Source organism: Diplotaxodon limnothrissa, linkage group LG11 (assembly GCF_057381915.1).
Source record: "Diplotaxodon limnothrissa isolate DT_005_m linkage group LG11, D_limnothrissa_male_GT1.1, whole genome shotgun sequence".
In the NCBI taxonomy this organism is placed as follows: Eukaryota; Metazoa; Chordata; class Actinopteri; order Cichliformes; family Cichlidae; genus Diplotaxodon; species Diplotaxodon limnothrissa.
The window spans coordinates 16578761-16594999 of record NC_140606.1 but is presented as its reverse complement, the minus strand read 5'-3'; the positions used below and the strand labels follow the sequence as shown (position 1 = coordinate 16594999).

The window sequence follows — 16239 nt, the reverse complement described above, 5'->3', positions numbered from 1 at the left end:
TGATCTTCATATATAGTAAAAGGAAATTGTTGCTGCTGAAGATGTTCATGTCGCCCATTCTCGTATTCCATGTTGTATTAAAGATATCACAGGATAAACAGAGCTGGAAATGGGCTCTTAAGAGCTTCTCTTACATACATGCTATACAGCATATATCATGTTTATGCCACCAGCCCATTGGGTTTAAAATCATTCTGTCTGACCAAGTTTGGTTTAAATTTAGGTGAGATAACGGTTGACCCTGAACAGTAAAACAGATGTTAAACATGATGAAACGTGGCCAGTGACCTAAAGAGGTTTAAGGGAGGCGGGTTCAGAGCGACTAAGGGTCAAACCTTGACTAATTGCTAAAAGAGGCAGACTGGGTAGCTAAATGAAAAGCTGGCGAGAGTAATTATCGTAACGTTATCATTAAAATATATGACTGCAGCCCTTTGGGCCTTTTTCAGTGGAAAAGAATTTGTGAACTTTTGAGGTTTTAGCAAACAATATTTCATTATTGGGTCACGTTTAAATATTTTTTCACAAAAAAGTTGGGAAGAGACCCTCTTTTTTCAAGATTGTTTGGCCTGAGAAAGATTTTTTTGAGGGTTTTCCACATGGCTTGAGTGTAGACAACATGGGTGCAACAGTAGATTAGTGCAGCCTAGGTAACAGGTTGTGCTGTAAAGCTAATCAAACTCTCTATTTTGCCTCTAGTCAGGTTTGATCCAAACACAGGATGCAGAATATTTCTTGAGACCCGTGTCACACGGCTTGGCGCAGATGGAGAACTTCACAGCGCCCTTCGGTCATCAGCCACACATCCTCTATAAGAGAGAAAGGGACTCCCAAACACAGCGGCAACATGTGCTTCAAAAGAGATCCGCTGACAACACAGTGTTTGAACATCAATACAAGGGACTGCAAAAACAGCATGACAACAATAACAGCAACACTCAAGCTGACCTGATAAAACATCATGGAAGTGGCCAACAGCACAATGACCATCGCCATGACAGCGACTACAGACATGGGGAGAAGCAGAAGCAACACTTCTGTGGGAGAAGGAAGAAATGTATGTAAGGGCAATTTCTCCTTCTAATGCTAATGTAACATTGTAGTATTCCTCTTAAGATTTACATACATTATTGATTCCTGCACCTTCCTATTTGCTTGTTATAATACTTTTAAACCTCTAATAATTTGGTTTACATAGTGTTTATTAAAATCAATTTCACCTTAACCCGGAAACTTGCAAAAGAATTTGCAAGCACTGCTAACCTAACAATGTCTCTTGACTATAGGGGTCATAGATCATTATGTGTCAACTAGCCAAATCTCACTGGTATTTGGGTTTTCACGGTCAAACAGAAAGTAACAGCACCACTAAACTTTCATTTTAAGTGCTTAATCTGGCCGGCTAGGTAAAGTTTTTAACAACAAGGTGGCTCTTATTGCCAACTAAAGTCAGCCTCATAAATCCTCTTCTTCATGGATGGCTAGGCACTGCTAGATTGTAATAGATAGAGTAACAGCTGTACCAAACAAACTACTGAAGGGGTTTTTTGTTTGGTTCGGGTTATTTTTAACTCTCCTTTGTTGCTTTGTCTTAGTTTTTTGGCAAGAAGAAGAATTTGGACTGGAAATATCAAGAATTTGAATTGGTAATTCAAGATTCTGCTTTTAAAGCAATTATCAATCTTGGTAATTGCTTTAAAAGCAGTATTAAATAACGAAGAATGCAAAGAACATTTAGATTAGTAAAATGGGAAAAAATAATATACAAAATTTTTCTGGATTGGTGACATCCTAAGTGTTTAAGAACCAAACAATGTTATTTTATTTTGAGGTCAGCCTTACTCACATATTCTCCGATTTAGGGTGGATTTGATATTGGATCACTTTTTACTAATTTAATTATAAAAAAAAAAGCCATGAAGTCATTTTTGCCCTTTTCAGATTTTCATATGAAAACACTTAACACTTACTAAATAACCTTCTTATCCTTCGATAATATTACATGTGTTTACATTTGTGGTTTACTCTGTTTGTAACAGCTTCACGAGGGTGGCTGGTGGAAGCATCAAATTGCTATTTAATGATGGTAATATCATCATATTTGTGCAGCAAACATTCACAAATACTTGTGAAAATTGGACAGCAGCTGTGTCTCATTTTAAATTGTAACACAAGATTAAAGACAACACATTCTATGTTGACTTGGGTTTCACATATTGTTAAGACATTAGCTCCTTTTTATGTAAAGGAGACAATCAGCAGTGTGTTGTCACTTACACAACATGGGGATTGTAAATGTTGTAAAGCAGATTGTCTTAGACTGAAAATCTTTAAACACAATAACACTCATTCATGATTAGCTGATTCCTCGAACAATCATCATTTTCATGTATTTATTTAGACATTTGTGGTTGATTTTATAAGTAAAGGTTAATTCTTATAATTTCTGTTTACTTTGCACTATGACAAATGTTTGCTCTCAAGAAATTACCACAAGATCCGTTAACATTGCTTGCATCACGGGGGTCTTTCAAACGAGAGCAGCTGTATGTCCCTATGAAAACACAATGATGTTTGCATTTTTATAAGATGATATCACCGAACACCTGCGTTGTGTGTTCGTCGAAGGGCACTTTGGTCATTCACCTGCTTTCCGCCTGTATAAGCAAACTTTCTAGCCTTTATAGATTATCTAAGCCAGCGATGAGCAGGTCAAAATTTTGATAACCTATCAAAACACTGAAAATAAGACTTAAGAAGATAACGTTACAAGATACTATGGTTGCATGCTGTGCTTTTGCACTAACAGGTGTTCTACTTTATGTCATAGTTCAAATCTGAATGTTCGAAGGTGCTTTTACTCCCAGATTCACATAGCAAGCTTCAATTCATCAAAAGTTACAAAATCTTTTTCATAATACAGCCTTTCATTAGTACTAAATAAACAAATAAACAAAAAAAACATCATTTTGGGACAAAAATACACTATATTTATGTTACATGTCTATAGAATATGAAACAGCTCTGGAAGCACATACATTTCAGATGAATGTGTGTGCTTTCAACATGTAAATATTTCATATAGTTGATTGTTTTAAATATTGTTACTTTATGTAACTGTAGCTACTGCAAGGCAGAACACATACTAGGATTTCACACTTAATGGTAGCATAACATTGAGACTGCCAGAGTCAACAACAGTAAAAAAAAAAAAAAAAAAGCACAGTTGGCAGTTTATCCATGACATCAGGTCACAAAAGTAAGAGCACGGTTAATCATCCAGAGCTGTTGCCAGCTATTTGCCAGAATCGCTGGTTAGCACACATAAGCAAAGGTAAACATTTGGCCAGTGGCTACAAATGTATTTCAAATCACTTGCAAATGTAATCAGCAATGGAAAGGAAGGCTTGCATTTGTCATGGACATTATGGCTGCAATTAAGGCGCTATTATATGCGCTATTGTTTGGGCTTTCATCAGTCACTCGGAAGCTTCCATACAGTAGTTCATCATGTTAACTGTGCAGCCATAGATCACTGAGTAATGCTCCATTCAGGTTGTTCAGCTGTTACTACATCATTTTGCTTCAGACCAGTTTATTACTTAATGAATTCTTACTCTATATCTTTTTCCATCTGTTTTCACAGACATGCCGAAACCTCCAGAAGAGGATATTTTTATCCTTCCAGATGAATACAAGTTTATCCCCAGGAATAAAAGGGCAGTGCTGATGAAGAACAAGGCCAACCAGGGACTCAATGTGGAGACACTTGTGGTGGTGGACAGAAAGATGATGGACAACCATGGCCATGAGAACATAACTACATATGTTCTTACTGTGCTTAACATGGTGAGACAAATTTAGTCTTTACCACTGTGTTTGATGTGCACTCTGCCTATAGGCTAGCATGGGCGCAGCACACATTCAAGACAGGAGTTACATAAATCAACCTTAAGGCTGACTCGTTTTTTTAAGAATACCAAATATGATGTCTTGTAACTTTATGGGAAAGTTGTCTTGTATTTTTACAAGTGGCTTTAACAGCAGAACCACAAAGCCTGGTGTAACTTTGCAGTCACATCATCAAATGAAGTTTTAGGATGCTGTGCTTTTTTTGCTATTATACACCATAACATCAGCTGATGAAAGAGGAAGCCATGCAATTTATTTGAAGTAAGGATTTAGTTACTTGACAATCCTGTCTGCTAGACTAACTTATCAGAGATCTTAAAACAGGAAACTGATATCTGGGTGAGATCATCTCCACAACGCTTGCAGTGTCCCCCTCCATTCCTCTCAGCTTATCTGTAAGCGAATACCGTCACACTTGTTTTGCTACTTAATGACTGACTGACAAATCCAAAGATAATCCATCTATTTTGAAAACATAGTTCCCTGTAGTAAAAACAAAGTCAGAGCAGTCACCGGCCTCATAGGAGTCACCTAAATACTATATGGGGTTTCACAGAAAATACCCAACGCTTCACACCACCTGCCAGCCCTCATGGGGCTTACAAAAGTCATTTAATATTTGTTGGAAAGGAAATCTAATAAGCTCTTTAGCTTTGTATAGAATTATGCTTTCACAGTGACAGTGGAAAGACAAAAAAAATCATAGTTACTTATTTAACCCTCCTGCCATCCTTTAAAAAACTCACACCCATCACCCTAGGGACCATTATCAGCCACGCCATAAAAAGACCATATATCCATATTTTATTCCACTTTAAATTAGCCAACCTTGTAAAACTACTTCTCCCTGAAATATTCATGTAAAGTTTTAATTATATTTTCGTTGTTTTAACCCTTCAAATCCCAGTGTTATTACATGAGCGCCCTGTGTTATAAGCCCCAAAAACCAAAAAACGAAACTAAATATTTCCACAAAAAACCAGTTGAAGTAATATGTGATTGTCATTATAAGTAGGCCTTTAGATGGACCAAAGATTGGCACCAACATACATTTTGACCTGCCATTATTTCTTTTGCATTTTTTTTGCAATTTAAAAATTAAAACTTCAAGGCCCTGAGTCTTCATTGACATCCAAGAAAAGAAGAAAAAATAAAATCATATGATGATAATTTGGGGTTGAAAAATAGCGTTTATAATGGAAGTCAATGGGCAGAAAATGGTCCCCAGGGTGATGGGTGTGGGGATTTCTGCTGCTCAGCCATTTTAGGCTGATTTAAGGAATTCACACTGGAATATTAACATTGACAGGTAAAAACTATCCTGTGGCAAGTTTGGTTATATTCCACTGAACACAGTGGAAATGGCAGCCATTTAACACATAGCAGTGGCACAAAAAGGTCCCAAGAAGGCAGGAAGGTTAAAAAAACATGCAGTGCACTATGCATCACAAAACACTACAGATCTGTGGAAACAGGTGTGATACATTATTCCTATATGTAAAAACATATAGGGATTCATTGCTCTAATCAATTCAGAAATCTGACAGCCTGCCAAACACTCAGCTTTCAGCATAGCTTAGTTTAAGTGAGCTCTTTGATGACCTCCCTGACCTTTCTGCAACAAACCACGGCCATGTGTCTTCCTGTGAGTCAGCGCAAAGCAGGACGAAAAGAGGGAAATGAATGAGTTTTCCTAAAGATGTATTCGCGAGGTCTTAGAGAAAGGCATACAGCGAACCCTCATAGTCATATTATGGGAGTGGTGCATAAATATAAGTTAAGGACATTTTAACACATCAGCCTAGATTGTACTAATCAGATCCTCTTCGAGTACCAGTAACAGTTTTTAATGACAGATCCTGCATTTGTATAAACAGGCGAGTACTTCAGATGTCACTTTGATGGTCACGTTCAAGCCACTTTAAACTTTGTAAAATTACTCATGCACATGTAGTTTATGTCTCAAATTACATGAGTTTGAAACATTACTTGAGATGGATTAGACAAATGCCAGATGCTCTAGTAATACGTCATAATGATTGTCTGTTTGCCTTTTAGGTCTCAAGTCTGTTCAAAGATGGCACAATAGGGGGAAATATCAACATAGTGATTGTGGGTCTCGTCCTCCTGGATGAAGAACAGGTGAGCGTGTCAGTTTTTAGTCAGAATCATCATTCACCCAGACAACTCAACCCTATACACTAACAATATGTTACCATGTTCTTTAGCTGTACATACCAAGGGGCAAAAAAAAAAAAGCAAAAAAGGATCATTTGTATGTTTATTTGTTTGTTTTGCCTGAGGTTCCAGATCTTTTTGGTCCTTCCAAAATCTTCCTGGGGCTGTTGTAACAACTAGGGGCTTTTACAGTTTAAATAGAGCATGTATTTCCCTGGATCTGTGCCACAGGGGAAATTCTCATGGAGTCTAGGAGTAAATGAGCGACACAGACAGAGAGAGACAAACTGTTGGGGTACAGTTGGGAAAAGTAAAGCAGCTTGAGAACAATGGCTTAGACTTGCCAGCCACTTCATAGATTTTAAAATTAAGTATTTATAAGCAGGAGGAATGGTGAAAATACAAAAATGTTCACAGACGTTTTCCTTTGTACACAAAAGAAAATCTGTAAGCCTTTATGTTGTTATCAACATGCATGCTATATGTCTAAGGGATCTTGGTTATTGATTATAAAGACCCAGAGAGAATCTGTAAGTTGGCAGTAAATATATGGATAATAATGCTTTACCTCAATGAAGTTAATACTGTCATCATATCTTTTTATGTGTTTTATGTCACAGAATGGCTTAGTAATCAACCACCATGCAGACCACACACTGAACAGCTTTTGCCACTGGCAGTCCACCCTGGGAGGTAGAGAGGGCCGGCACCATGACCACGCCATCCTCCTCACGGGACTCGACATCTGCTCTTGGAAGAATGAACCCTGTGATACTCTTGGTATGACTTTAAAAACCTCTTTGTTGCTCTATTGCTTGTAAATCACAAAAGAGCAGATTCTGCAACAACCAAATGCCAGAAGGCCTCATTTGAGGCAATAAACAATCCTGTCAATACACCGATCCATCATATTTGCTCAGCGTACCTTAACCTGGAAAGAAAAATCTATCATCTTCTTTATTTTTATGTTTAGTTTTTAACTTTATGTTGAATCCAGATTTATTATAAATGTATTACCAGTTATCAGTATCCGATCAAAAAACAATAACAACAATTTTAGGCTGTTTGGGGTACTTTGTATTTCTGGTGATTTGGTACCATGTTTTCATTACTGATCAAATATTGTTGGTAAGGTACGCTGCCATTGTTTCTGTCTACTTTTAGACTTCTCACAGCTTTAATTAGGGACTTTACAAGAAACAAATAATTGCGAAATCCTCTTAAATTAATAAATAAACACTGTTATACAGGCACAAGTGATTTTGCCGCCTAGCTCCAATAATAGCCATAGCTGCTAGCTGCTACCTTAATGATCATTAAGAGACAGCTAATGCGGCTATAAGTTAAATGTGTGTGCTGGCCAGGCTGACATTTGTGCTACCTGTTTAGAGCTTAATTATTGTTGAAAAAGGGGGCTTTACTCACCTCTTGAAATTGTTCATAAAGTGTTGTTCACTGCTGTGGCGCTATTTTTGTGCCACTATTCTGAGCGCAGGTGCAGGTGCAAGTGTTGCATTTTGAGGAGAAATTTATTTTGAGCGAAGAAAAGCTAAATTTGAGTGAACAAAATTCATGCAAATATGTGATGTCTTGATAAATCGAGCAGATATTTGAAGTTCACACAGCACCATTCTCGCATGAAAATATCTTAAAAGTTTATTTTGTGACCCAGAGTAATATTTCAAACTCCGCCACTCTGTGTTCCTCCGCCACTGCCTCGTTTGAGTTCTGGACGAAATGGATTCTGGGATATTGCATTTCGTCATTTCGAGCTGATTGGAGACCAAAACAGCCAGTCAGATTTTTTTGCATCCAAGTCTGTGATTGGCTGGTTTTGTGGCACAAATATAACGGTGTAGAGAAAGAGTTGAGCGCGCACGGGTAGAAATGTTGAGAGCGCAGCAACACATTGCGTGCAAGCGCAAATGCAAAAACTGAGCGAGAGGGGCTGCTATTGTGTGTGTGTGTGTGTGTGTATGGATAATAACAAACACTGAAATACATTTTTTGCACGCAGCAACGAATTTTGTTCACTCAAATTTAGCTTTTCTTCGCTCAAAATAAATTTCTCCTCAAAATGCAACACTTGCACCTGCATTTTTTTTTTACGTGCGCTCAGAATAGTGGCACAAAAATAACGCCATATTCAGCTGCAAGTAAAGCAGCAACATGCCTTCAGCATGTTGTGTGAAGTTGTGTGTTAGCTAGGTGAAACAAAGATAACACTGTTGATATCAGTGCTATATCATGCCGCAGTTCATCTGATGCAATAGTAATTAAGTATTTAGTGATAATTAGTATCCGAATATTTATTTTTTTTACTTTTTTTTTTTTTTGCCAACCGTATTTAACAGAGATAAGAGAAAAACCAGATAGAAATTCAGAAAGTGGACACATTATCAGGTTTTCATTTAGTTTAGAGTGCTTAGTGTTTTTCTACATAGACTAAGCTCAGCTGGCTTGAGCATTCAGACACACGCTGTCTCTGTGAGTGTGCATCACCTAGCACAATAACAGAAGCTTATTTGGGGTAATGACCGTGCAAACACATTCTTATCTTCCACACTGTGAGAAAAAAACTCCCCTTTTTTGCACCAGAAAAACACAAGAGTGTAACTTCCCCAGACCTAAGATTTTACAATAAAGTGTCGAAACAGGCACTAACCTCATCCATACAGCTGTGCAAGCTTAGATAAAAGGTGTGTGTGTGTGTGTGTGTGTGTGTGTGTGTGTGTGTGTGTGTGTGTGTGTGTGTGTGTGTGTGTGTGTCTGTGTGTGTGTGTGTGTGTCTGTGTGTGTGTGTTTGTGTGTCTGTCCAGTCAAAATAAGAATCAGTGCTTTCTAATTCCCAGAAGTACGATGTAAAATAGGCATTAGCACAACCATTCACTGTTTATTTGGATTACTATTAGAGCCCTATTCTTCAATGTTTTTATTCATATTTCAAAACTGTCATATAATATCAATGACCTACCTCTTTCCTAACACAAAAAAGAAATAAATGGTAGTTCTCACAGTTAATCTCCCTTGTTATATTTAATATCATTGCTCACATTAGTTATATACATGAGCCACTCTGTGGCAAAGACTTAGAGATGTAAATCAAACAACATTTAAGGCCAAATTCGCCATGAAACTCTAAGGAAAAAACGTTAAGGGAGGCTCTCGTGTGGATTAGCCTTTTTGATTCAGAGCCAGAGGTTGCTGTAAATGTGAGAGACAGGAGGAGAGAGGACAGAGAGAGGCATAAAGGGAGCTGAATACTATAAAAGAGTTTAACTGAGAATGAGAGATATGAGAAATATGTGAAGATAGGGAAAGAATGTTTTAAAGTGAAGTAAAAGGTAGCATATGTGACTATATAGAGCACCATATGTTATCATATGGAAGGATTTGAATTCACTGATGTTGTTTGATATTTCCGACATGTGCCCTCCACAAATTCACACCAGTGCGTATCGTTTGAGAAATTTCTCTTGCAATGTAGAGTTAAAAAGCTGAGAAGAAGCAACTTGACAGCAGTTATTTTAACTAACCAATTACAGTTATTTTTGGAATGGCTTTTTTAAACTAATAAAGAATAAAACTTGTATTAAAGATTGCAAAAACAAAAATCTATCACTGCTTTTGCAGGGTTTGCGCCAATTAGCGGGATGTGTAGCAAATACCGCAGCTGTACCATTAATGAGGACACTGGCCTGGGTTTGGCATTCACCATCGCCCATGAATCAGGACACAAGTAAGGGTTTCCAAAGTACATTCAGCCTCGTTCAACCTTGTTCGACAATGAAATGAAAAATGTACCAAAATTTGTTTTAATTCATGTAAAAATAAATAATCTATTAGAATGACAACTTCTGCATTTGTTACATGTGAAGTAGATGATTATGTCACCTGAATTTGTAGATAAAAATCTCTTTTTTTAACTCTCCAGTTTTGGAATGGTCCATGATGGTGAAGGGAATGTTTGTAAAAAGTCAGAAGGCAACATCATGTCTCCCACATTAGCTGGTCACAACGGTGTCTTCTCCTGGTCTGCTTGCAGCCGTCAGTACCTCAGCAGCTTCCTCAAGTAAGCAATTGGGTTTTTTTTTTTACTTTCATTGTGTTGACTAAAAGAAATTAAACTAGTGTTTTTAAGAATTTTCATGTCTGCCTTTTTGTTAGAGTTCACACAACAAACACAACAACTACATTTTTCAAACTGGCCACTTAATTAATTCATGCATTCATTGTGTTTTTTGTTTTTAATGTGTCAAGTGAAAAATTGTACTTTTACCTATATAAAACCTGTAAAAGATTTTATATTTCAAAAGCAATTTTAAAGCTTTGAATGAACAAGAGGCTACATGCAATTAAGTAAAGAATGTAGTTACCATAGCAGCTAATTTAAGTGAAATATGGTCCTACATTTCTCTTAGTGCTCTTTTACAAAATGCACTTTTATTGTGCATCAAGATGCATGCTTGTAAAAGCCGTAAGTTTGCATGGCAGTTGATTTGTGCACTGTTCTGCTTATAGCCTGCTCTCCCAAGCGGGAAAACAGCCATCACAGACAACGCGCCCATGTGTCTGGACATGTTTCTATTTGTCTGTGGATGTAGGTGTGTGTGTCTGTGTGCGTGTATACTTGAAACTAGATAGCTCAGAGTCAGTGCCCACCACTAAATTTACCCGTGTGTTAGCTGAACTGTCAGGTCTCCCCTCTCAGAGTGGCGGAGACAGACAGTGTATTTCCTCGCTGAGTTATTAGAGCTGGGATGACCTCAACCTCGTTAGAGCTGTCAGTTTTATATTAAACTCCCATCACCTCTTGAGGTCACATGGAGGAGAGTGCTGAAACATTAAACCATCAAGGAGTCGTCATCTTGCATTATTACTGAATGATATTATTGCTGAAATGTTGTATGTTTTCCTAGCTGCAATCATGAGACTCCACAGTGTCTCCTTCATCTGCTATGGAGAGAAGCGTTATGTCAGCCAGCAGAGTTTATATTACACTCACTCTAGATCTACTTCTCTTCAGTCAGCCATGACAGACAGGCCGGACTGTACGCATGGTCAGATGCTTTATCCCTCCATGCCTAACATGGATGGATAATCTTCACGTCAGTGAAAGCAAATTCCTTAAAAGCCAGTTGAAGTTGTTTTTGTTGTTGAAGCTGGTGAAACCAACCAGAAAGCTTCAAGATCCCCTTCTCTCTCAGACTCCTCTGAGAAATGTGCTTATTTAGCTCCTTGCTGAGAGTTTAAGGAAGGAGTGAAGCATTTGTAGCAACTGATTAGGCAGAGAAATCAAGCTGGAAAGGATGTGTAGCAGGTCTAAAGAGTACTTTGAGGAGCTGAGGAGTGAAGAAAATGAGAGGGCAGGAATGGATGGATGGAGCACAGGTAGTGAAGTGCAGTAGGGACTAAGTGAGGGAAGCTATGAAGAGGATGAAGAGCACAAGGAGAGGTAGTCCAAATGGCATACCTGTTGAGGTATAGAGATGTTTAGGAAAAAGGGCTGTGGAGTTTTTAACCACATTGTTTAGCACAAGCCTGGGGAGTGAGAGGATGTGTAAGGAATCGAGAAGAAGTGTACTGTGCCAGTTTGCAGGAACAAGGGTGATGTGCAAAGCTGTAGTAGGTCCAGTGGGATAAAGCTGATAAGGCATACCATGAAGCTCTAGGAAAGAGTTGTTGAAGCTAGGCTGAGAAGAGAGGTGATGATTAGTGAGCAGCAGCATGGCAGAGAAGTGCACTACAGATGTGATGTTTGCTTTGAGAGTGTTGATGGAAAAGTTGAGTTGCACTGTCTTTGTAGATCTAGAGAAACCATATGATACAATGCCAAGAGAGGAGTTGTGGTATTATACGAGGATGTTGGGAGTAGCAGTGAAGTATGTGAGGGTGATGCAGGACATGTACTGAAGGTGGACGAGTCAGCCATCTAAAGCATCGGACAGTGCACAAGAGAGGTGAAGAATAGAGTGCAGGCAGGGTGTAGTGGCTGGAGTATCAGGGGTGATTTTCGACAGAAGGATAATAGCAAAAGTGTAAGGACAAGTTTATAAGACGGTAGTGAGACCTGCTATGATGTCTGGTTTGGAGACAGTAGCACAAAAAAAGACGAGAAGCCAACCAGAAGTGGTAGAGTTGAACATGCTAATATTTTCACTAGGAGTGACGAGGATGGACCAGATTAGAAATGAGTATATTAGATGGACTGCTCAGGATTTGCAGTTTGGAAAGAAAGTTTTAGAGTGGAAGGCTGAAATGGTTTGGGCATGTGCAAAGAAGAGAAACTTGGTACATTAAACAGGGGGAGCTGAATATGGACTTGCCATGCAGGAGGGAAAGAGGAAGAGCACAGGAAAGATTTCTGGACAAAGAGAGGACATGCAGAGGAGACAGAGGACAGAGGAGGATACTAAAGATAGGGTGAGATGCAAGCCACTGCAGCAACCCCTAATGGGAGCAGCTGAATGAAGAAGAAGCTCCATCAGAGTTGCAGAAAAAGTCTCTACATGGTTTGCAGATTGTGACCATTTCTAGTTAGCTTATCTTAATTTAGCATAGCATATCTCAGCCTAAAAACTAGGACAGGGAAACCGCTTGGCCGGCTATGCTAAAGTAATAAAACCAATCATTTCCATCTGTAAAACAGATATACTACATTATATCTTGTCAGTCATAATAATCAAATGACAAACAGCATGCAAAATGTTTCCGTTTTAGAAATGCAGTTAGTGAGACTTTGTTACTTACGGACTTAATTTAAAATTAAGCTAATAGGAAGTTTGCAAGCAGCGAACATACTGTAAACATAAAATGTGTTTACAGTATGTTTGTTGGACGCTGGTTTGTTTGATATGTTTGGTTGACACTCAGCAATGTTAATCAAAAAGTCTTGCAGATAAATGTTCTTCAGCTATGAGTCTGCTTGTGACCAGTCTTATCTAAACCTTTTATGGTTTTTTTTTCAGCAGTTTGCTGTCTGTGTTTTATGTGCCAACAAAAAAATAGATAGATATAAATAGCCCTCGGTCTGGATGGGGTGAGCCTGTAGATCCTGAGGGAATCATAGAAAAGAAAGGATGCTTTTTTATCTTTAGCTGATGAGAATCTTGTGTACATTTTTTAGGGAGGGGGTAAATTTTGTCTTAAGCCTCTTGCCCTCAAGAGATCCTACAAATCATTTTGTAATTTTACTTGTGAATTACATTAAGTCCTCCCAATCTTTACTTGAGTCCTTGCTGATATGTGTGATTACACAGTACTGTAAATGTAATGTATTTTTCAGAAACCATATTATGTGAATAATGTAGAATACCAGAATATTGCACTTGTAGAACAGACATTGTTCTCTTTAGACACACAGGGCCCATAAAGCAATGGAAGATCTCACATATACACACACAGACACTCATACACTCTGCTAAAGCAATCAGGACCACTCACTAACACAATGAACCATTCCAGCATATTTTGCCTTTTCATGCTCTTTCCACCATATTCTTGTATTATATTCCCCGACTGCAGCGTTTAAGCTGTAAAACATCGCTGTATAGTAACCAGTGATATCAGTTAACATTGGAAACCCCCTGCTGGTGTTAGGATATGAGCGATATGGGCAAGGACTTTTTATGTCTGTCATAATTGAGTGTCTGATGCATTAAAACATTACCCACAGGTTTTGAGTTTGCCAACTTGTTATGTTACCATAGCTACACTTTACAGTTGTCACTGTGCTGGGAACAATGGAACACGTGGAGTGATGCTCGCTTTTGGAATTTCTATGTGCACAGCAGGCAGTCTCATATGCCAGCTACTTAACTCTTTTTTGTGCTTTTCCTTTGCTATCTCCCTATCAAATTCCCCAGTTCTGCCCAGGCTTTGTGCCTATCAGATGAACCAAGAGCAATCACAGAGTATCAATACCCTGAGAAGCTGCCTGGCGAGCTGTACGATGCAGACACACAATGCAAATGGCAGTTTGGGGAGAAGGCCAAACTCTGCACCCTTGATTTTAAGAAGGTAATAAAACTGATTTGGACTCTCTTATGCCATCTAATGCTAATTTAAAAACAGGTTTATAATCCCAGTCAGGGATTTTATCATCACATCTACTGGAACGTGAGCATTTGATACGTTTTTTTAACAATCATGTGTTGCTAGTTAGGGGGAAAAAAGTCAAAGAATGCAAGAGTGGGATGGGATGAATGAGGTAGAGGAAAAATCAAATAAAAAGAGGAAGGAAAAGAGAAACTGATCCGGGTTACATGCCCTTGTGCATGTACACACATATGCATCCACACACAAAGACTGAGACTCGAAGACTGCCCATGATATACTGTACTCACTGGGATAGATGACTAAATATACACTGGAGCATTGCCAGTGGGAATCTCTGCTCGTTGCTCTCCCATTGTCTCATTGCTGCTGATCTTACTGTTAGAAATACTCTCCCAGATAATCCGAATAGGGCTTTAAATACTTGTTAAATGTAATCAGTCTTAAAATATAGTATCCCACCTGAACCTCAGTTGAGCCAAAGCTGCACCTGTATTGTTTGAACCATTCAGGCAAGGATGTTCTCAGTGTTTAGATGAAATACAAAGCTCTCTGAAGAAACAAACAAGGTTAAACCATCCATCTACCCCACAGACCCTTAGCAGCCAATAGTTCATTTTTGTCACAGACCCTCTAACAGATTATTGTGACCTTTTTTGTATACTACAATGGCGCACATATTTGCAGCACCATAGCATTTAGTCACACACAGGATAAAGGTTTCTATTTGTTGCAGTCAAGTGGACCAGTATAAAAATCTGATAATATATGTACTGCAATTTTGTGCTTTGTATTCATTTATTTTAACATTTTATTTTAACCTGTCTTGTTCCTTTATCATTTTCTGTGTAGCAAATTTTCTTCATCTGGAAGATATCATTACCAAAAATGATCAACGATAAAGCAAGATGGATATTTAATGCTTTGTAATAAAGTTACTGCAGTATGTATCAAATATGTTATGTCTGCAGTATGGGACTTGAAGCAAGTGACTTTTTTAATTTATGCTCTAAGAAATGCCAGTGCCAGTAGTAGCTGGCTTTGAATCCTAGGTCTTCTGCACATGCTGTCCTTCTTTGTGTGCTTATATAAACGTCTGAATATCCGTGGATTATTACATTTATAACATACGCTTGTGCACCTGGTAGCAGCAAGGTGCTCTGGACTGATAAATCTCCAAGCAGCCATTACACTCACTGTCTTTCTGAGCACTTGTTACTCATAAAAAATAAAACAGCCCACAAGAATCGGCCTCAGCGGCGCAGTTCATGGTGTAATGAATTCTTTTTTCACTAAACTTTTTGGCAGCTGTTGTCAAGATAAGGTACCACTGGAGGGAACAAATGATACTCTCTGCGGTTAGATAGGGATGGGCTATTCTATAGGAAAAATTGAATAATGTTAATGGGCGTTTTTCTTTCTTTCTCAGCCTCTGACACACTATCCATCATTTCTCTCTGTCTCTCCTCCCATCGCTAACCGCTCTCTGCCATTATTTTACTGCTACAAACGGCCCGAGCAAGCGAAACAGATGGACAAATAGTCCTTGGGATGAATTCCATGGTGGCTTTTGGCAGCAGCAAGCTGAGGCTGAGGTGTCTGTCAGCATCTGCACTAAGTTGTCAAAATCTGATATAGTCATTCAAATAGCAACAGAGTAGACATGTTAAAAAGCAGCAGGCTGTGTTTCTCAGGCAATGCGAGCAGGGAAACAGGCCGGTGCTCCCAGCTGAATCTTTAATGACTGAGTAACACAGCCATTACATCATGTAAGTTTGGTAAAACAGTTGTGCCCTGTTAATACTTTGTCCTAATCTTCATGTTCTGTGTTACTTCTTCACTTTGGTGTTTCACTTCCTCAAAGCTGAAGATCGCTACGTCGATCCGCAACAGAGATGATGTTGGAACCACTTAGACCAGATTTTATGTATCGATGCTGATGTCTTTACCGTAGCTACTGAAGCATAAATATTTTGGAGATTCACATTTGCTGCACACGGGAAGCTCTCCAGAAAATAATTATTCAGACAGTTGCAGATTCAGCAAGATTCCTTCAACATGTTTTATTAGCTCTCAAGAGGCAAAATCAAAATG

At 38.6% G+C, this 16239-nt stretch overlaps 2 protein-coding genes across 2 annotated transcripts in view; one reads left to right on the top strand and one right to left on the bottom strand.

Annotated features, from left to right (window-relative positions):
• The window catches only part of LOC146622542 (uncharacterized), a 318673-nt gene that overhangs the window by 268925 nt on the left and 33509 nt on the right, over positions 1-16239 (bottom strand). The gene's annotated exons all lie outside the window — the stretch shown is intronic.
• adamts16 (ADAM metallopeptidase with thrombospondin type 1 motif, 16) overlaps positions 1-16239 on the top strand; it is a 48742-nt gene that overhangs the window by 12744 nt on the left and 19759 nt on the right. Inside the window, exons 4-10 of the mRNA XM_085365217.1 lie at positions 700-1057; positions 3647-3849; positions 5971-6054; positions 6711-6870; positions 9724-9829; positions 10025-10162; positions 13956-14109. Of these exons, the coding sequence (XP_085221343.1) occupies positions 700-1057; positions 3647-3849; positions 5971-6054; positions 6711-6870; positions 9724-9829; positions 10025-10162; positions 13956-14109 (1203 nt within the window). The remainder of the gene's footprint in view (positions 1-699; positions 1058-3646; positions 3850-5970; positions 6055-6710; positions 6871-9723; positions 9830-10024; positions 10163-13955; positions 14110-16239) is intronic.